This window comes from Rhineura floridana, chromosome 9 (assembly GCF_030035675.1).
Source record: "Rhineura floridana isolate rRhiFlo1 chromosome 9, rRhiFlo1.hap2, whole genome shotgun sequence".
NCBI classification, from domain to species: domain Eukaryota; kingdom Metazoa; phylum Chordata; class Lepidosauria; order Squamata; family Rhineuridae; genus Rhineura; species Rhineura floridana.
The window spans coordinates 126,357,134-126,378,499 of NC_084488.1; the positions used below are offsets into that span (position 1 = coordinate 126,357,134).

General features: G+C 51.1%; 1 protein-coding gene across 1 annotated transcript in view; it reads left to right on the forward strand.

The window, feature by feature from the left end:
• Positions 1 to 1,148: 1,148 nt before the first annotated feature.
• The window catches only part of LOC133364453 (homeobox protein EMX1-like), a 30,996-nt gene continuing 10,778 nt past the window's right edge, over positions 1,149 to 21,366 (forward strand). Inside the window, exons 1-2 of the mRNA XM_061584988.1 lie at positions 1,149 to 1,554; positions 9,492 to 9,676. Of these exons, the coding sequence (XP_061440972.1) occupies positions 1,173 to 1,554; positions 9,492 to 9,676 (567 nt within the window). The 5' untranslated portion in view covers positions 1,149 to 1,172. The remainder of the gene's footprint in view (positions 1,555 to 9,491; positions 9,677 to 21,366) is intronic.

Sequence of the window (21,366 nt, forward strand, 5' to 3'; positions counted from 1 at the left end):
AGAAAGGGCCCCTCCAACATCCGCGAGGGACGCCTCCCCTTCAAAGGAGGAGAAACCGCCAGCGCAGCGGTCGGGAGGCTAGTTCCGAGGACCGGCAGAAATCCAGGATCGGCAGCGCCAGTTCAGGTCAGGCGCCTCCTTTTGCTTTCAGAGTGAGTCTTTTTCTTTCTTTCTTTCTCCCCCGCGCCGTCAAATCTGCTGCTGGGTGGGTGGGTGGAGGGTCGCCGCAAAACTCCCGCTTCTTATCCGCGTGGCCACGCTCGGGGAAGCTACGTCGGGCCCCTAGACCTAGTTCCGGTAACCTTCCAAGGAGCCTCCCCTGTGTGTTTGTGTGGGGAGGTGGTTTTTTTTGGGGGGGGGAGCCACTAGAGGCAAGGAAGGGCCTGAACAGAGAAGGAGTGTGAAGCCTGGCTTAGGCCCATCCCGCCTCATCCCAAGGCGGCTGCCGGTCCGCGGGTGACAAAGTAGACCGTAGAAGAGCGGGGCGGAGGCTAAAGCCCCGTTTGCGGCGGCGTCCCCCTCCTTTCCTCTTGCAGGGGCTGCGGGAGGGGGCACCGCCTCCCTTCTGACGGTCTCACGCGCTGAAATCTTCCTTCGAGGTCCGGATCCGACCGAGGCAGCAAGGGGGTCTCCCGCACCGCAAGCCAGCTCCGGGAGGATTTCTGCCTGCCCCCTCCCTGTCTTTCTAGGGGGCTGGGGGAGGGGGAGCCGGGGGCGGATCCAGAGCGGCAGCGCAGCTTCGCAGGCGCTCCATGCCGCCTTTTGGTGGCGACCCCGCTGCCTCCTCCCCTTCCCACGTGCCCTCCCCAACCCCGGGGCAGGTGAGCCTGGCCAATCAGAGGGGGCGGCCCGGCAGGTACTCGGCTTATCTGGACGGCTCGCCCAAGAGCGCGCCCACTGTGCACCGGGTGGATGGGGCGGGAGGAGGGAGCGAGGGTGAGTGCGCGTGTGAACGGGCGCGAGTGCCGGTGCCACCTCCCCAGAGCCGCCTGGCGTCGGCGCGCCCTGCCTGGACCAGCCTGCCGGGCTCTCGCTGGCAGCAAGGCCGTCGGAAGGCTCTGCCGGCCGCTGGCTCCGGCCCTCCGCCGGGCGCGCCCGTCGTGGCGCCCTCTTGTACCCACGCCCGGGGGGCCTCCTGTGCGCCCGCGCTCACCCTCGCCCCGCCGGGCGCCATGTTCCAGCCGGGGGCGACGGCGGCCAAGCGCTGCTTCACCATCGAATCCCTGGTGGGCAAGGACAACCACCCGCTGGCCGAGGAGCCCCTCCGGCCGCCCGTCTCCGCCGCCCTGGGCTACCCGGCCAGCGCCGCCGTCGAAGCCTTCGCTCACGGCTTCCAAGGCTCGGCCGCCGCCGGGCGCTCGCTCTATGGCAGTCCGGAGCTGCTCTTCCCGGAGGCCGTGAGCCACCCGCCCGCCCTGGCTGTCCATCCGCCGCAGCTCGGCGCCTCGCACCTCCCGCCCTCGCCGCACCCCTTCTTCGGCGCCCAGCCCCGCGACCCGCTCAACTTCTACCCCTGGGTGCTCCGCAACCGCTTCTTTGGGCATCGCTTCCAAGGTAAGGGCTCCGGGCGAGGGCGGCGGGCAGGCGGTGGGGAGGCCTGGCTGGACCTTTCTCCCAGGGAGCCGGGCCGGGGCCTGCTGGGGGCTGGCCAGGAGCCCACCTCGGCCCTGGCCCGGGGGAGTCTCTCCTGCATCGCAGCGTTGACGGGGCGCAGCGGCCTGTGCGGAAGCCCGTCCTTCGTTGGCACCCAGCCGCTCTGCGTGCAAAAGGGCCAACCCCGGCAGCGTCTGCAGGGAGCGCTGGGGAGGCTCCTGAACCTTTGGCAAGCCTGCCGGTCAGGGCGGACGGTGCTGATCGAGATGGACTCCGAGGTCTGATTGGGTACAGGGCAGCTCCCTGTGGACGGTCCTGCCTGTGAGGCTGGCCTCTTGTCGCCTGAAGGGGCAGCTGAAGCCGCCGCAGCTGTCCTGACAGAGTCGGCAGGCCGGTCCGAGGCTCACCCACGGCGCGCACAGAGGCCCCATTGCCCGGCCAGGCGTTCTGGGGGCGTCCTGGAGTCCAGCACTAGGGCCAGAGATGGCGGCTGCTTCACGGGAAGGGAAGCTTCACCCGTGGCTTGCCTGGGCGTGTGCGGGAGAGCGCGCGAGCGAGCGAGACGCCGGTTCTGGAAGCAGAAAGGCCTCAGCGGGACTCAGCAGCCGAGGGCAGAAGCCAGCAAGGGCCCTTCTCGGCAGGAGCTGGTAAGAGGCCGGCGGCCCCTTCGGCCAGACCGCTCCCAGGCGAGCATCTCTCCAGCCCGCGGGCTCGTGGCCCTTCTGCCGCTACTGGTTGTCACCCGGTCTCCTCTGGAGAGCGACGTGCCCTCGATCTCCTTGAATCTTGCCCCTCTGCCGGTGTGGAGACGGGGAAGTTCCGAGAAGTGTAACAGCTCCGCATTACAAAGGCCAGTGGTCCTGTCTTTGAAGTGTGAGTAAATGTAACCCAGCCGCACCTCGCCCACCCCATCCCACCCCGCCCCACCCCACCCCACCGTGTTCCAGACGTTTGCTGGTTACCGCTGGAATTTGCAGAGGAGCTCGGCGGGACGGGCCGTTTCCTCCAGCGGCCGAGCCTTGGATGCGGCAGGAACCGTCTCCCCGCTTCGTTCTTGGCCGCCAGAGGCAAGGGTCGGAGGCGGGACGCTCTGGCCTTTGCCTGGACCTGGAACGGTTTGCTGCGAAGACGCGCGTGGAGGCGGTTGCCCAGGTGAGCGCTCTGCACTCGGTCGTGGAATAACGGGGTCGGAGCTCGCATCCTAGGCTGGGAGCGTCAGCGGCTCCCTTTCCGAGAGCTTCAACCTGGACAGCAACGGCTCCTAAATCGATGCTTTCCACTTTTGCGGCTTTGTGTCGAGGATCCAGATATTCGTCCGTTATAAATATATGGCAATAATGCCTCGCCCCTGCGAAGGTAAAATTCCCGTTTTCGACTCACTAACAAAAGAGGGTTATATTTTATCTCTCTTTTATCCCCCCCTTCGTGGGCGAAAAAATCACAGCCAGGTCGGAGGTGGGTAAGGGAAATCGAAGCTCTTTAATCTTAGATACAATCGCAGGTTGACCCCTGAGACGAGCCTCCAGGCCGGGGACCGTGGAGGTCCTCGACTCGAGCTGGATTCCTGGCGCCTGGAATCGAAGGAGCCGGCCCTGCGCGCGCCGGCGCTTTTACACAATGGAGGCGATCCTTGCCTTAACGGACTGGGAGGCCCCCGGTGATTATACCTGATTAAAAAAAATAAAGTCCGTTTACCCCCAAACCTTAAAAAACAAACAAGCCCAAACTGTGCAGCAGTCTGCGCGGGGCCCAAGTCCGCCGGTCATTCTCTGGCGCCGCCCCCCCCCCACAGTTGAACCCGGGAGGGCCAACTGGATGTCGGAGGAAGGCGGAGGGCCCAGGAATGATCCGCGCAGGGCAGTGCCCGCGGCCGGCGCTCAAACCCCCCCGCTGTTGGCGCAAGTTGCTTGAAAGTAAATGCGCTGGGGTTTGCAGTCCTAAATGATGAGGCCTCCTGAAATCAAGGGGCACTTATTATTTCTCCAGAATACGGCGATAAAATTCTAAGGGGGCGAGACCGGGCAGGCTTCAGGCCACCTGCAGCCTCCTTCGTTTCCTTCCAGCAGGCGCGGAAGTCTCGAAAGAAATCAACGGGGTTGGACGGTGAACAACTCAGACGGGATCGTGCCCCTCGTTTTCCATTATTTTTCTCTGGGAAGGGGGAAAGGGAAGTGTGTACAAAAGGCAGGAGGCATCCAACGGCGAGGAAGTCCTTCCGCAGAGAGCCAGACTTTTCTGCCAAGGGAAGATGCCCCTTCACCGCTATCGCCAAATCTGTCCCCCCCACAAGAGGCGAGAATCCGCCGGGCTGGACTGACCTCGCGGCCTTTAACAATCGTGGCAGGAAAAGGGGTCCCCCTGGAGCACCCCCCCGGAAAGATCCTGCAAGTTCTGTCTCTGCGGGGGGAGCCAAGGACTCTTCCTGGAAGACAAGCGCACCAAGGGACTCCGGCTCCGACCCTACCTCCCGCGGGACGTGGAAGAGCGAAGACGGCGCCGGCACCCTGCTTGGGACTGATCCGGCCCCAAACCTGGATGGGGCTGGCAGGAAAGAGAGGAGTGCCGGACTCGGCCTCCCAGGAGCCGCCGGGCCTGTGCCCAGCATTCCTCCCCTGTACAGGGGGCTGGGAATGAAGGGGCCGGGGTCGGAAGGGCGCTTGAACCCTCCCGGTCTCCGTCAAGGGTGCGCAGCGATCCTGGCTTGCGGGATCGCCGCCAGCTGCCATCGTCGGGTTTCTCCCTGACTTGCCTTGCCTTGCCTTGCCTTGCGGGGGCTTCCTGCCCTGTTCTAAATCGCCCCTCCCCCCACAAGATCCTTCCCGTGACACCCCCCCGGTTCTGTTCCGCGGGCCGCTTCTCATTACCGAGCTGTCCAGGCAACTCGAGGCCGCGCCGCCCCGCGCAGCTCCTCGGCCGGCGCGTGAAAGGCGAGCGGCCCATCAAAGGGCCTTTGTTCGGAGTCCGGGAGGGGATTAAGCCCGGCGCCCCAGGGGAAGGGGGCCGAGCTCCGCGCCCCATTAAATGCGAGAGAGGGAGGGAGGGAGAGAGGCCGACCCGCCAGCGGGCGGCAGGGTTGCCAGCGTTTTTCCTGGCTGGGCTCCTGTACCTGAACGGCAAAAATTCTGGGAGGAAGGGCGGGATATACATTTAATAAATAAATAAATAAATAAATGGGGGACAGCTTGACCTGTGGGATGTCTGCCTGTCGCTAAAGGGACGGAGCCCTGAAGGGGGCCTCCGCGGCGGCTCCGAGCGGAGCTGGCCGGGCGGTGAGAGTGCCCTAGCAGCCCAGGCTCCAGCGGCACGGTCAGCCGGCGTTGCCGAAGCTGCTCCGCTCGCTAGCCCGACAGACTCTCAGGGAAGCCCGCGGGGCCTCCCGGGCCTCCTGCGCCCGGAGAACTTGTCTGCCGCGGAGATGCCCGCCTGGATGCCTGGAGGGGAGCCGGGCGCCTTAAAAGCGAGACGCCTTGAGGCTTCGGAGAGCTGCTTGAATCCTGGCCCTTTTCGGAACGCGTAGCCGTACCCCCTTCCCCGAAAATCGTCCAGCACCGGCGCTAAACGCCCGCGATTCCTTCGCGACCTAGTCGAGGGCCAAGAGGCGCTGCACCATCTGCCCAGTTGCGCAAAACTTTGCGGCCAGCGGCGTGCGCGGTCTACACAATACAGTCACTCACACACACGCATTGAAACGGTTCTGTGTGTCCCCCCCCCTTCTACCTGGTGCTTCTTAGCCACGGACCCGACTAGACAGCCCTGCTGAACCCCCCACCCTCTTTCGAGGAGGAGGGCGGCTTCTGGACTGGGCGGTGACTGCTGCTCGCCCTTCTTAATACTAGGAGGGGGGGTTCTTTAGCCCTGACTTCTGAGTTGCTGTCCGCCGCTGGAGTACCCCACGTTGTCGCGGCACATGGCGGCCGAGGGACTTTTGCCTTGGAGGTCAAGCCTCACCCTCACCGCGCGGCCCTTCCACTCCCGGCCTTGCTCGGGGCTTCCTCCAGGCCGGCTCTGAGGAAAATCTTGGGGGTCGTTCACGGATAGCCAGTTGTCGGTGATTAAGTTTATTGTTATGGGTTTTGTGCTCGGAAGATATGGTTGGGCGTTTCTCTTTGAGGTTCGGGAAAGGCCCGCATTTTCCCGGCTCTTCAACGCTGGGCATTATCTTCCCTTCCCTTTATACCTCTAGGCAGGCGACCCACTATTGTTCTGCCTTGCTGGTGTTTTATAAATTGCCATCGTGACCGTCAGTGGAATATCCAGCAAAAATGAAGCACACTTCAGTTTCCTTGCTTTTATTAATTCGAGAGTTAAGTGCATGCTTTCAACTTCCATCTATTGCAAACAATAAGACTTGCATGTTTATTTTATTTTTTTACTGATTGATAGATTGTATATCCTGCCCTTCCTCCCAGAGGAGTCCAGGCTCCTTGACTTTGGCACGATTGTGTGATGGTGCAAGGAATGTGCTGGGCAATTAATGTTAAATTATTGTGATGATCTTGATCTTTGCTTCTTGACTGATCAGCACAAAACTTTCCTTCTCAAAAGGACCTGGATTCTCTCTTCCCAGGCCTGACAATAAAACGGACTCTTCCTTGCTAGAGATGAAGCATCAGTCGCTAGCAAAACAATTGGCGTTTTAGGACCGCTTCACACTTCCTGAGGATTGCCTTTTCCCATGAACATCCTCACTTAGGTGCTCAGATCTTTCCAGGAGACTCTTAGACTGTCTTTCCGCCTCTTCCTCCACCACCGCAGCAGCAGGTGCCCATAAGACCTAGACCCTTTTCTGTGGTGTCACAGCAGGTTGCAGACTCCTCATCTAAGAGGCCTTGCTTGGCATTTAGGGAAGCCAGGGGAGGCTCTTTTTATTTCAGCAAGCTTTTAAGGGGCATCTTGGTTATTAATTTTAAACTGAACAAAACCAGTTTGGTTTCTGTCTCGTACTGTTTTAAACATTAGATTTTATAATTGCTTTAATTGTTTTTGCTTTTTTTGGTTTTCACTGTAAACTACTCAGAGTTATAAAATGAATGGTCTATTAATTTAGTGCGTACATAGGAATAAATAAATATGTAGAAGGGACTGTCTGGAGGCAGAAAATCCAGATTTGGCCATGGAAATATGAAAGTGACTTCTTTTTGAAAGGTGTAAGTTTACAATAAATAACAGCGATTTAGCGAGCTTGTCATCATTGCAGTCTGCTCTGTTGGTAGGATGAGATCTTAAAATTCCACCAGTGGTGGGGCCGGGGTCCACTCAAGAATAGTAATAACTGACAGAATCTAAGGTGAACCCTCCCCCCCGCAAGCCCCATCAAGCTGAACAGGCACCACACAAGAGTTTGCATGTTCTCCCCCTCACCAAACCGGCAGCTCGTGCAGGAAAACCCTCCCAGCAGAACAATTCTAATTGAGTAGTTTTTCAACTACTTATTAATCTAAGGAGTTCTCACTCAGCCTATTTTATGTTGCTACCAAAGCAAACACCCTTTTAAAAGAAAAAGTTGAGTCCTCCCCCTGCTCCCCCCCCCCCGTGTATTCCCAGACACACCGCAAGCACCATTGCTCAAAACATGCTTTTTAAATTAACCACTTGGGATGATGGTGATCCCTGTTTACACAAAAAGAGTGTAGATCTCAATATTGGCAATCTGTCCCTTAGAAAGAAATGTTTCTAGATATTTGTGTCATCTGCTGGAAGGACATTTGAGGGTTCTGTGGATGAAATCCGCAGCTGTCTTAATTTAAAAAAAACTAAACATGTTCTCCCTGACTCAGTCGTTGATCGCACCGCATGTCTGATGTGAGGTTTGGTGGAAAATTTAGTATAGAACCACAGTGTTCTGGCAGAATTCATTTATTGAGAATTTAATATTCTGGGGAGCTTCAGATTATTTTTCTATGATTTCTTTACTATTTAGTTTTTTTATTCATAAAATTGGTTAACCCCTTTCCTAATAGAAGCAAAGTGACTTGCAAAGTATAAAAATGGTCCACACCATTGTCAAGAGTCTGTCCTGAGCAGTCATAATTCCCCCCCCCGCCATGTCTAAAGGAAGATGCAGACAATTCCAGGGAATGGGAAGCAAGCATAGGCAAAGCGTGCTCCCAAAGTAAGGCCCAGCCTGCTCCCATTGCTTTCTGTAGAGTAGCGACAGAGGATTTTGTTCTCTTGTGTGGAAGGTTTGAAATTAGATACCGATGCTAGTGGATCATATATAAATGCTAATTGTTAACTGATAGCCATTTTCCAATGGCTGCTGCCCAACAAGGGATGATCCGGCCCAAGTTGAACACTTTTAGACCCCATTAATTTCAGTGGGAATTTACAAATTATAATTATAATTATTACAAATAAATAGAACTAAATCTGTGGGAGAATTAACTCAATTGAACTCAGTAAAATTTAAAAATGCAGCCCAAGTAATGCAAATACATCTACAGCATATAGTTTAAAAAACAGAGTTTAAAAAATAGTTTAAAAAACAAACAAAGAAAAAATACAAAGGGGGGGGATGCAACTCCCCCACCAAGGCCAGTTAGTCTGCAAATTAGCGGTGCAATTCCCTGCATCTCTAAGCAGGTATTTACAAAGTAGGCATTCTCCTTAAGGAACCTCCTGTGTAGGCTTTATTGGCACAGAGATCTCTTCATTGGGCAGAATGGAACAGTAATTCTCGGCTGTACAGACCCTTATTTACGCAACTTGCAGGAATGGAATGGGCCATCATTCTAACCCTCACCCAACAAATAAAACAGTCTTTAGACAGGCTCTTTCCAAGCAGAGCAGAATCAACCCTGTGAATCTTTGTTGTCTTTTTAATCATCTATATTACCTTAACATGCAAGTGCATTTCTCAGCTTTTCCACATACCACTTTTTAATGTAAACTGTGATTTGGGACTATGCACCTGAGCCTTACTTTCATATATGTTTCTGGCGTGGGGTGGGGATGCTCTATTACATGTACGCACATAAATGGCCCATCGGCTGCGCTGTGTATCCGAGCTCCCTGTCTGTGTATTACAGGCTGACTTTGGTACCCGTTGAAGATCTTCATCTTTGCCTAGTCATTGTAGATTATATATGATTTTTGGAATTGAGGTCTATTCTGTCTTTAACATTTTGTTATGTTTCTTTGTTGCTTTTGTATTGTACGTACATCTTGTACGTCTTAATTTTATTTACATTTTTTGTACACTGCTCTGGAATTTTTTGGTGAAGGGCAGTTATTAAATATTTTTAACAAATGTGTAAGCATCATCTGGATTTGGCCTGTCCTTCCACTCCATCTGCAAAGGAATAAGTCTCGGGGTTGGGGAGCCTTGTCAGTGGCTGGTGAACTAGTAATTGCTTTCTCAGATAAGTAGACCAAAGGCAGATCTCTGTCCCTCCCCAAACTAACTAGGGCTGGCCCAAGACACATGCTGCCACCTGAAAAGGTGTGTGCCTCAGGAATGCCTGCAGAGGCTACAGGGGGTGGCTCTAAGGTCATTCAAGCCCCTGCCCCGCCCCCCCAACTGATGCTGCCACTGACTAGTTGCTTGTTTAGTCAGAGCAGCATCCTTTCTTGGAATAAAACAAGGTGGCTGTTGGGATGGACAAGGCCACAAAAGCAGCTCCTCCAAGGCCAGTGCTGGTGGGCACTGTTTTGTTTGGCTTCTACCGCCAGGTGACTGCAAATCTCAGTGCTTATACTTGGGGCAGGAGTGGAGGTGTCTGGGATCCGGTTCTTGGGCCTCCTGGAGGCATTTCACCCATTTGGTCTGGCTAGTTCATTCTTGCATCATCTTGGGGCATTTGCTTTGTAGCACAACAGGGCTCTTGTCTGGGGTGGGGGGGGTGAGACGGTCTTTGCCATGTTTGAGTGGACTCTGATCCCTGGCACTTTCCCAACAGGCGGCGAAGTGTCCCAGGAGAGTCTGCTATTACATGGCCCCTTTGCCAGGAAGCCCAAACGGATCCGAACGGCCTTCTCGCCCTCGCAGCTCCTGAGACTTGAGCGTGCTTTTGAGAAGAACCACTACGTGGTAGGAGCAGAACGCAAACAACTGGCGAGTAGCCTCAGCCTCTCGGAGACCCAGGTGAGTGCTCACCAGTCACCTTCCTCTGCAACCTCCTGGAGAAGAGAGGCTGTGTGGAAGACACTGCCCTGCCTCTTTCTACAGATTTTGGAAGGAATAAAGCATTCCTCACACAGAGAGCTTTAAAAAAAAGCTTGGGATTTTGCTAACGTTTAAAGAGTCAGAAATCTTCTTGTAGATTGGTATTTAGTGTTGCTGGGGGTAGGACCCCATCAATACAATTTTTTGGGAAACTCCACTGAAAACAAAATTTACTCCATTTGGGGGGGGGCTGAATCCCAATTACTGGTAAGTTCCAATTCTCCTCTCAGATTTGGATTGATCCATGTGTGCCCCTCGTTGAAAAAAATAGAAATAGACTGCCTTCAAGTCGATCCCGACTTATGGCGACCCTTTGAATAGGGTTTTCATGGCAAGCGGTATTCAGAGGGGGTTTCCCATTGCCTCCCTCTGAGGCTGAGAGGCAGTGACTGGCCCAAGGTCACCCAGTGAGCTTCATGGCTGTGTGGGGATTCGAACCCTGGTCTCCCAGGTCATAGTCCAGCACCTTTACCACTACGCCACACTGACTCTTTTCCCCCTCATTAACGAGGGTGAAAATGGCTGAAGAACAAGAGTGTTCTGAAAGGATGGGGGTACATTTGTCCCCAAATTAGGATATTTGACTGTTTTCCCACACCAGAAGCTCCGTAAATGTGTCCTCTTGTATTCATAGCTTATACGGAAGATGGTAAAAAATGTATGTGTGCATGCAAGCTCTCCATATTTGAATAGATGTTGAGTGGTGGCATGGGTTTGCATTGGCACTTGATCTTTATGGTGTTATAAAAGGTTGGCATTGGCAAGATTGCCACAAGCTGGGCAAGTTTTCTGCATATGGCTTCTGTCTTGGAGAGGTCTCCAAATAACATGGCTTTTGTTATAGTGAAGGACGACCCCTGGCATGTGATGTTCCTCTTAATGTAGAAAACCCACCCAAAGCCTCTGGCTTCCTGAGAGGAGGTTGGGGTGATGCAGAATAAAGAGCTCAGTCAAGTGCGTGCATTGGGGGGGGGGAGTCTTGCCTCTGCACCTGGGGAACAGGAGGGCAGAGGCACTGCTAGGATATTAAAGGACTAGTGGGGGGCCCAGGGCCGTGACACTAATTTGCACATGCTAATTTATATGTGTTGGAAGTGGGGCAAGAGCAACTCCTGTTTTGTTCTTTTGTTTAAGCTCCAGCGGGAAGATAGAGCTAGGGCCCTCCAGATGGATAGGCTTGTTTACCTTTACCTGTGATGCTCTGACTGACTTCCTTCTGTCGCTAAACTGTGACGCCTTTAGGGAAGCTTACCTGCCCCTCCTCTTTCCGCCCTTTCCATTCCTTTCTTCTCTGGCTGTCCAGGAGAGAGAAGACACCCCTTTGTCGCTGCTCTCTCCAAACCATGAGGCTAACCCCTACACCTGGGCGTTTGGCCTCCAACTTAGTTAGTTAGAACTGGGTTTGCCTTTCTATCTACTATGTGTTTCTATCAATAAAGTAGCTTTTCTTATTTTACTAAGTCTCAAGTCTCAGTGATGCTGATGCAGGGTAAAAGCCTGCTTTCTTAGGCAAACGCACGAACACACTGGCACACTCGCATTTCAACATCTGCTGTTACTCTCTGCTGCTGTGGTGCTGCTTTTAAATGAAATTAAGCAGCACAACTACACACAGCGCAACAATATGTAGAGATGCTGCTGGGAAATTAAGATGGTGGGTGATGGCTGGGGTCTCACCAGCAGAGTGCTGCACTCTACAGTGCACCCAAATGCCCTAGAAGCAAAGTTTAAGCGGCTGGGGAGTGGGGAGGAGCCCACTGCAAAATATCCAGGGCTCAGGCCAAATGGTACACCCCGAACAAGGCCCCTGCAGGGTGAGGGGAGCTCTGTATGACCTGAGATCACTATTGCGTTGCTAGAAGAAAGCTAAGACCTCTGTAGTCTTTCATTTTATTTTATGAATTGGATGCCTACAGGTGTTTCTCTTTCCTGTACTGAGAATTCAGTCTACGGTTTGATATTTATCCTAAGGAATTAAAATCTATAATATTGCCAACCATTCTAGTAGTATTTTGAAGAACACAAAATAAATAAATATGTTTTAACTTTATTTGTAATAATTATTGGGGGCCCATTTCCCACACTGCACCCTTCCCATATTAGGGTACCAGCCCTGCCCAAATGCTTCCTGGCAAAACCCAGCTGTTCTGGTAACATGTTCAGATGCTGAATGCTGAGAGCTGGGGCCAAGACACATTTTGTGACAGAAAGCAAAGTGCCCTGCAAGCCAGCCTTCTTGGGGATGACACCTACTCACTTTAACAAAAAAAGCAAAAACCAGGGAGCCATTTCCCAGCTATTCTATTCCTATCATTATTCCCATTGTTGTAGAAATATTGGCACACGATTTCCTAGATGTTATTGTATTTTGCTGTCTTCCCTGCGAGAGCCGCCAGTATCCAAAAATCTGCTGGAGACTTGCTCTGCTTTGTCTTATGGACGAAGGGTCCAGAGCTCAGTGGCAGAGCGTCTGCTTTGCATGTAGAAGGCCTGAGGTTCAGTACCCAGCATCACCAGGAAAGGCTGGGAAAGAGCCTCCTGGGCCTGACACTCTGGGAAGCTGCTGCCTGTCAGTGTAGATAGTACTGAGCTCAGCTAGATGGGCCAATGCCCTGACTTGGGATCAGGCTACTTCCTTTGTTCCTGGGTGTTGTGGCTCAACTTTCGTGTTTACAGAAACAAAAGCGAAACTGGAGAAAGGAATTCCATCACTCCCCTGCAAATGGGGACTCTACATGACTATATAGTTGATCCACTTGTTTTGATGCAGAATATTCTATGTCCGAGGGACCCCCTTGCACCCCTTAGTTAGTTTGTTAGACTAAGAAGACACTTTGGTCTCTGCAGGGCACCCTGTTAGGCCCAGACTTTGCTTGCTGGCTACACTGGCTTTCCCTTCATGTCCTTGTTGTTGTTGTTGTTAATAATAATAATAATAATAATAATAATAATAATAATAATAATAATAATAATAATAATAATAATAATAATAATAATAATAATAATGTATTACTCGCTCTTCACCCAGAGGTACCAGGGCAGATTACAATTTTAAAATACGGCATTAAAAACAATTTTAAAAAGCCCTAAAATCACAAAATAGGGTAAGTCGTAAAATACATATGTGTTGCATTTGGAGCTTGGTGAACTAAGGTTGTGTCTGCAGTGTGGCATCTGTTTGGATGTGGGTCCCGTTCACATAGCTGCTGAAGGATTTGCTTTGTGTGGGCAGCTGCCCCATTTCAAATAGTTTCCTGGTCAAGTCCCAGAGGGCGAATGTCCAGCCTTTCCGAAGACAAGGTTTTTCCTCTTCTGTCACCCACCGGGAGCCCCTTGTTGTTCTGGTTGCTGTCTGCCAGTGGCGTCCAATAGGGAGCAGGTTGAATGGGCACCAGGGCAATCCCCGTTCATGCCCCCTCTGAGGCCTGGGCTCACCTGTTCTCTTCCAGCCTTGCTTCCCTGTCTGCAAAATGAGAACTATCTTCTCCAGACTCACATGGTTATTAAGAGGAGATGCAAGGTAGAGACTGTTTTTCAAAAATAAAAAAAATCTGTCACTAAGGCTGTATACTATTTGCATTAATTCCTGCTAGAAACTGCACAATTGTGCAAAAACTGCAAGTGTGTGGTGGGGATGTGGGATTTTTGACCCAAATTTTTCTAACTGATTAAATTGAGAGCTCTTGCTGAGGAATTCTTCTTCAGGGAAAAGGAGGAAGCGGGGACTTTTTGGTGAGTCCCAGGATTTCATTGTCTGCTTTTGTTTACAAATTAGATCTCCTGTCTGAATGAGGGAGCAAGACCCTTCTCTTGAAGTTTGGGTTGATTTCTTCTGGTTTCAGATTTTTTTTAAAAAATCCTCTATTTTACTGTGTTAATGTGCAAGGTGCATTTTAAATTATATTCACATGCTCAGAGGCTTTCAGAAGCCAGACATATTCTTAAAACACTAGAATAAAATCAATTTAGAATTTGCTTTGTTTTACTTTCAATAAAAAATAAAACAGACTTGATGTGTGGCTGTAGGGATTGCAGAAAATATGCAAACCCATTTTCTAAATGTTTGGTAAGGACACGTTAGAATACTGTGTGCAGCACTGGTTGCAGGATTTTGAAGGGCACATGCTAGGGCTGGAGAAGGCATATCCAAAGGCCAACAGGATTATAACACAGCAATCCTATTCACCATTTTTTCTGGTGCTGAGGGTGGCGTGGGGGAGATATTGCTGCTACCCTGGCAGAACGGCTGTTGTATCCTAAGCAAATGAGAGAGTCTGCTGGCATTGATGCCCGCATGCCGTCCACATTCAGAGACAGCCAATGAACTCACCACACCGAGGACAATCACAACATGCACGCCATTGGCACAACAGTGTCCCCCCTCCCATCACTCAGCCCCAGTGGTGCAACCAGCCATAAGCCCAGTGCTGTGAGTCCCCCCTCTGCATCTCCTTGTGCTCCTCCTGAAAAAAGTGCCATTTTTTAGCACAACACAAAGGGAAGGAAAGAGGAGATTACACAGTGCCCACATGAGTCCCTTGGCAGGGCAGCTGCAGAGAAGCGCACATGCCCTCCCTTGGAGAAAGGGTTCTACCAGACTCACCTGGGGAAGGCAAGAGGCATTTGCCAAGCAGGGGTGTAGTCACCTGGGGGCTCTGGGGGTCTTTATTCTTTTAGGAGCAGGGTTCCAGCAGGGCTCCTATATCTCTAGCATGCTGGAGCCAATCAGCATGAAAGGGGAGTGTGTTAGCCACTGAGAAGACTCTTCTTAGTAGCTAACACTCTCCTCTTTCATACTTATTGGTTCCTAGGAGTGTCTGTTGTTGTCGGAAAAGGTATTAATTAGGATCTCATTCTCAACCCCACAGCAAAAAAGGGGGGAGAGGGGACATGGCTGTGGCTAACAGGAAGGGACCCTGCACTTCTGAATTTGTCCCCATGCTACTTGCCAAGAGTCCCAAAGCAAGGTGGCTGTTTTTGTGAGCAGTGGGTGGGTCTGGGTGTGTTCTGGAGGCCAGCTGGTTGTGCAAAGTCCCTTTTCTCCCCATTCCCATCTTCAGAGGACCCCCCCCTTGTGCATTCAAAGTGTGCAGAGCATGGGCCTAGAGAGAGAGAGAGAGAGAGAGACCCCTGGCACCTGCCCTATCACTAGAGTAATGGTCTTTGGGGGGGATGACGGTATATTCTGGTGGTGGGATGCTGTGATAGGATGCCGGGTTGCACCATCTCCTGATGCAAGGGCAACTATTTTAAATTGCCCCCACCAAGAAGCCAACAGGAGGAAAACACCTTGTGCCAGGCCCGCTGTGGTGCCAAGTTGTGTGGTGTGACCTGGAGGGGTGTAAGAGGTGGCATAGCTGTGCTCCTCACCTGTGCCACCCCTCCCCCTCCTGCCCACAGCCATGCCCTGTTCTAGCCATGCCACTGGGGTGCCTTTGCCAGCACAACGTGGCTTCTCCTTCACCGATGGTGTCTTCTGCCAAGGTGATTAGTTGTGCATCGGGCCTGTGTATTGTGCATTCCTCCGGTGCTTCTGCCAAATCCTGCAGCCCCTCAGCCAGTGCAACTCAAGTATAAGATTATGACTTAATATGATCAGGTGAGGAGAAGCTGCATTCTCCTGAAGCAATGTTGAAGCAGTTGGAGTGTCTTAGTGGCCCGAAAGGGCAGCTTGAGAGGGCCAAACTATGCGGTGTGTGCAAGGTGAGGAAATTTGTGACACCAATGAAGCACCTGTGGGTGCAATGGTGTCCTTCAAGACTTCTTCTGGTACCCCAAAACCATTGAGCACCCCCCCATCAGTTCATTGTCCCCTTTGTGAAGCCAAGACTGGTTACTGTCCACCCTTGGAAAGAAGGAAGTTGGAAGAGTTCAACTTCCTCCTTCAGCTCTCCCGCCTTCCAAGGCTCACATCAGCACTGAACATTGAGCAGCTGAACAGAGTACAGCCTACCTGGAGAGTAGGAGGAATAAAGGGGAGCAGTCTGAGAGCCCGGAGATAGAGAGACGGAGTGGCCAAATGGGAGAAAGGGGGGGCACAGGAGTCAGGGAGAGAGAGGGTGCACATGCACGCTGGATCCAGTGAAATGGATCCTCTTGAAACGGCCCATTTTTCTGCCCTGTTCCCAACCACCATCAAATCACAGACCACATCTAACTCCATTCACTGAACAGTAGAAGTAATGGGCCTGGTGCTTTCCAGCACTGCCTGAGGCATGGATCCTCATAAATCCTCATAAGTTTTATATCTTAAAATCAGATCTTAGGTCACCTCTCTACACAGATGCGTTCTGCAATCTGCCACTGGTTTTGTTGTCATCCTGTGTAAAAATAATGAAGATCCTTGTGGATCAAGGCTTTTATGGTGCTTGCAAGCACTGGATCTGTGGTTGTTATTGTGTAGTGCACCACTGTAGGCTTTAATTTTATGATGGTTTTGGAAGGACTCCATGTAATATCATCCAAATTCAAGAGGATTTAATTCTACTGGATTTGACCTTTACCCACCCACACCTCCCGGAAAAGCAAAGAATCTTTCTGTCTGTCTGGGGGTAGGGGAGACTGACCTGCAGGAGTGGGAGAGAAGTAATGGGGGGTGCCCACAGCACTCTGGCAACACTCCTAATGAGCCAACCAGCCCAAAAAGTTTGGCGACCTCTGCACTAGAGCATGGCATGAACCAAAGGAAAGGCTGATGGTAGATTTAGTGGGAGAGGCAAGGAGGCAGTTCCTGAAACATGTGCAAATTTAACTTGCAGAATTGCCACCGAATGTTATGATGGCTGCAAATATAAATGGATTCTGCAAATAATTTGATGAATCCCTGACTGTCAACAGTGATTAGCCACAATAGATGAGAACGGTTCCTCCAAGCTCAAAGGCGGTATACCTCCATTTGCCACTTGGTTAGGAACAAAGAACTGTGCTTGGCTACCTCTGTTGCCCCCTACTTGTAACACCGTGTGGGGTCATTTCATAGCTTGCTGCTTCCTGAGTATTCCTGGTATTTTGTTTTGTTATACATTTGCTAGCTTGCTTGACAACATCTGTGGAGGACGTTGACAACCCTGCATAGCATCTCCTGTGTTTGTGGTGATCAAGAAGCTCTTGGGCTGCTTTAGAGATCAGCTGTGATGTTATCAGAGAAGGGCTGTAGCTCAGGGGCAGAGCATCTGCTTGGCATGCAGAAGGTCCCAGGTTCAGTCCCCAACGGTGTCTCCAAGTAATGCTGGGAACGTTCCTCTGCCTGGAACCCCAGAGATGCCCCTGCTAGTCAGGGGGAAAAGTGCTGTGTTGCGTCCGTCCTGCTTTGGGGCTTCTTCCCGTTGAGGCACCTGGTTGGCTGCTGCAAGAACAGGATGCTAGACTAGATGGGCCCCCTTTGGCCGGATCCAGCAGCGGATTCTTCTTAGGTTCTTATTACTCACTCACTCACTCTAGTGCCAGGCTGGCAGCTGGCCTATCATTATCTAGGCTAGTGGGACCCACAGATGACTTCCTTTATAATGGTCTCACTATTCCTTCAACAAGGACACCAAACCCTCTGCAAGGAAGCATTTATCATCACTGAAACTCACCTGGCCAGTTCTCCTCTTGCAGCCTTTACCAGCAAGGAGGACATGGCTCTAACAAGCAAGACCTTGGCCTCATCCTCCCACTAAGGAACTGTCACATCATCAGGCTGAAGGTGATGAAACTCATTCATCAAAAGTGAACAAGCAGATGCTTCAGTTCACACACACCCCACCCCCAACCTCTCCCTTAATGTGGAGTCCAGGTCAAAATGAACACGCTTGATATTATCAGCAAAATCATAACAGCGGACCATCAAGGGCTGATTTCCCACATTCCAGGATTTAGATGAACCATCCCCTTCACTAGCCAAAATAACTCCACTGGATGACCCTGTGCTGACACTATGGTAACAGAGAAGTGGATCCCAACAGAATCCCCAGTCCTGTTTCGATGCCCACCCCCTGGCCAGGTGCACAGACTTGCGCCTTGGAGAGTGCCAGACAGAGAACTTCAGCACGGGGGGGGGTGTTGACTCCCAACAGATCACTGTATCACTACCTCTTCACCAATCAGTTCTTGCCTGTTTTTGTACTACGAAGCCTGGTGGGTCCAGCTGAGTCAAGCTGACCCCCCTTCCTCATCCAACCAGGTTTTGGTCACCCATACCAGATCAACTTGTTCATCCAGGACTCAATGGGGTGGGACTCAGGAGCAGAGCTGCTGTTTTGCACGCAGGAGGTCCAGTCGCCAGCAGCATCTCCCGGTAGGGCTGGGAATGTCCCCTGCCCAAGAACCTGAGGAGCAGCTGCCAGTCAGTGTAGACAAAACTGAGCTAGATGGACCAATGGCCTGACTCAGTCTAAGGCAGCTTCCTATGTCCCTGGTGGACTAATTGAGGCCATTCTGACTCCTTTATGGGTTTACGAGGCAGGATGGCACCTCAGGGGTCACTCAGCCCCGGGGTTAGCGAGGACAGTCTCTGGGCAAGGAAGCCTTTGTGAACTGGGAGGGAGAGCTGTCTCCTCTCCAGGCCATCACAGGGTCACCCATGGGAGTAAGGTCAAGGGAGAGGAATCAGACAAAGAATGATCCAAGAAAGTCCTCAACGGCAGAACAGGCGGAGGATAACAATGTGTATGTTACAATGGCTGTGAAGGTGGATGAAGGCTGCAGCAGATAAAAGACTTCCAATCATCGTGGTACCCATGCCATTGGATCAAAGCCTTTTTCTGTCAAGATTGTGTGTTGATCGTCATGCGCCAATCTCCCCACATAAAAGAAATTCACGTACAGGCGTCTTCCACAACAAAACAAAAGCCCCGTGGTGATCGGCGAATGGCAATGGGGGCAGGACTGTGAAATCCGGAAGCCCCTAGTCATGGACCGGCACATGGGCTGTGGATACTGACCCACTGTTAAAGACTTTATTTTGGAAGACAATCTTAGTCTGTCACAAGCGATCACCAGTGAAAATGACCATTGCCTTTATAAAGCAGTCAATCTCTAAGGACCTTGAAAGCAATGCAGTGATTACTAGGAGTCAACATGGATTTATGAAGAACAAATCCTGCCAAACTAATCTCATCTCATTTTTTGATCAGGTAACCTCCCTTGCAGACCGTGGGAATGCTGTGGACATAATATATCTCGACTTCAGCAAAGCTTTTGACAAAGTGCCCCATGATACTCTGATTTGCAAGCTAGCTAAATGTGGGCTGGATGGAACAACTATCAGGTGGATCCACAGTTGGCTCCAGAACCATATCCAAAGAGTGCTTATCAATGGTTCCTTCTCAAACTGGGTGGAAGTAATGAGTGGGGTATCACAGGGCTCGGTCCTGGGCCCAGTGCTCTTCAACATTTTAATTAACGACTTGGATGAGGAGGTACAGAGCAGGCTTATCAAATTTGCAGATGATACAAAATTGGGGGGCATAGCTAATACCATGAAAGATAGAAACAAAATTCAAAGGGACCTTGATAGGCTGGAGCATTGGGCTGAAAACAACAGAATGAAATTCAACAGGGATAAATGCAAAGTTCTACACTTAGGAAAAAGAAACCAAATGCACAGTTATAAGATGGGGAATACTTGGCTCAGCAGTATGACATGTGAGAAGGATCTTGGAATTGTCGTTGATCACAAGCTGAATATGAGCCAACAGTGTGATGTGGCTGCAAAAAAGGCCAATGCTATATTAGGCTGCATTAACAGAAGTATACTTTCCAAATCGCGTGAAGTACTAGTTCCCCTCTATTGAGCATGGTTAGGCCTAATCTTGAATACTGCATCCAGTTCTGGTCTCCACACTTCAAGAAGGATGCAGACAAACTGGAACAGGTTCAGAGGAGGGCAACAAAGATGATCAGGGGACTGGAAACAAAGCTCTATGAGGAGAGACTGAAAGAACTGGGCATGTTTAGTCTGGAGAAGAGAAGACTGAGGGGAGATATGATAGCACTCTTCAAGTACATGAAAGGTTGTCACATAGAGGAGGGCCGGGATCTCTTCTCGATCGTAGGACACGGAATAATGGGCTCAAGTTGCAGGAAGCCAGATTTCGACTGGACATCAGGAAAAACTTCCTAACTGTTAGAGCCATACGACAATGGAACCAATGACCTAGAGAGGTAGTGGGCTCTCCGACACTGGAGGCATTCAAGAGGCGGCTGGACAGCCATCTGTCGGGAATGCTTTGATTTGGATTCTTGCATTGAGCAGGGGGTTGGACTCGATGGCCTTGTAGGCCCCTTCCAACTCTACTATTCTATGATTCTATGATTCTATGCCTTCCTCTGAGGCTGAGAGGCAGTGACTGGCCCAAGGTCACCCAGTGAGATTCATGGCTATGAACCCTGGTGTCCCAGGTTATAGTCCAACACTCTAACCACTACACCACACTGGCTCTCACATTTCTATTTAACAGTTACTAAATGCTGCATTTCAGCTGGTTAATGGTTAAAGCTCAGGGTATTTTGCAAGGTGAGCCTGTGCAATGCGAAGTAGGCACCACAGAGTTCAGTGGAGTTTGTTGTGTAGAAACTGAGGGTATGAGTGCAGTTGTGTACACACACACACACTTACACAGAGCTGGCTGCATATTTGGTTTCTCCTTGTGAGTGTGGCAAGGGGGGGCACACACTATCATGATGAGCTCTTGCACTTCAGACTTTACCTCTACACTGCTGGTTCTAAAGGACACATTTCTCTAGATGCAGATGGATTCGCTTAAGGCTGCAAAGCAGGCTGTTTTGACTTGAGGAATTGTTTTGTTGTTGTTATGTGCCTTCAAGTCGATTATGACTTATGGCGACCCTATGAATCTTTTTGTATATATTGATAGGGTTTTCATGGTAAGAGGTATTCAGAGGTGGTTTTCCATTGCCTTCCTCTAAGCCTACGCCACCCGGTATTCCCAGGTGGTCTCGCATCCAAGTTCTAACCAGGTCTGACCCTGCTTAGCTTCCGAGATCAGATGAGATTGGACTTGATTTTGATTCCTGCATTGAGCAGGGGGTTGGACTTGATGGTCTTATAGGCCCCTTCCAACTCTACTATTCTATGATTCTGTGTTCAGGGTAGTTTGGCTGTAGGCTGAGGAATTGTAGGAATTGTACCAGTGTCCAAATAGGAAATAATGATGTCTGTAATTTGGAGAAAAATCTGAAAATGTTAGAATGGAGGAGTTAGGATGTGGCCACAGAGGGCTGTTTTTAAAAGCTGCTCAGTGATCAGTAGGGCCAGCCAAAGGCATGGTGCTTCAACAGGGAAAGGAGGAGGCCTCCCCCATACAAGCGTGGACTGACCATTTGCACTCTCTCCCCTTATTTGGGCTGGCAACGTGTCATCATCAGCACAAAGAAGAGAAATATGACCACGTTTGGTCAGCTTTTCTAGAGACTTTGCTAAAAGTTAGTACTGCAGTTTACATCTCTTACCCTTACATCTTAACATGAGACACTCCCTACTTGGAAGAAAGTTCTGTTGACATGGGCGGTATGTGCTTTTAGATAATGCCCTTAGGGTGTAGGACTTGCATCACAAAATGAACTGGTATCATTTAGAGGTTGTACTCTGGGGTGGAAATCCCTTT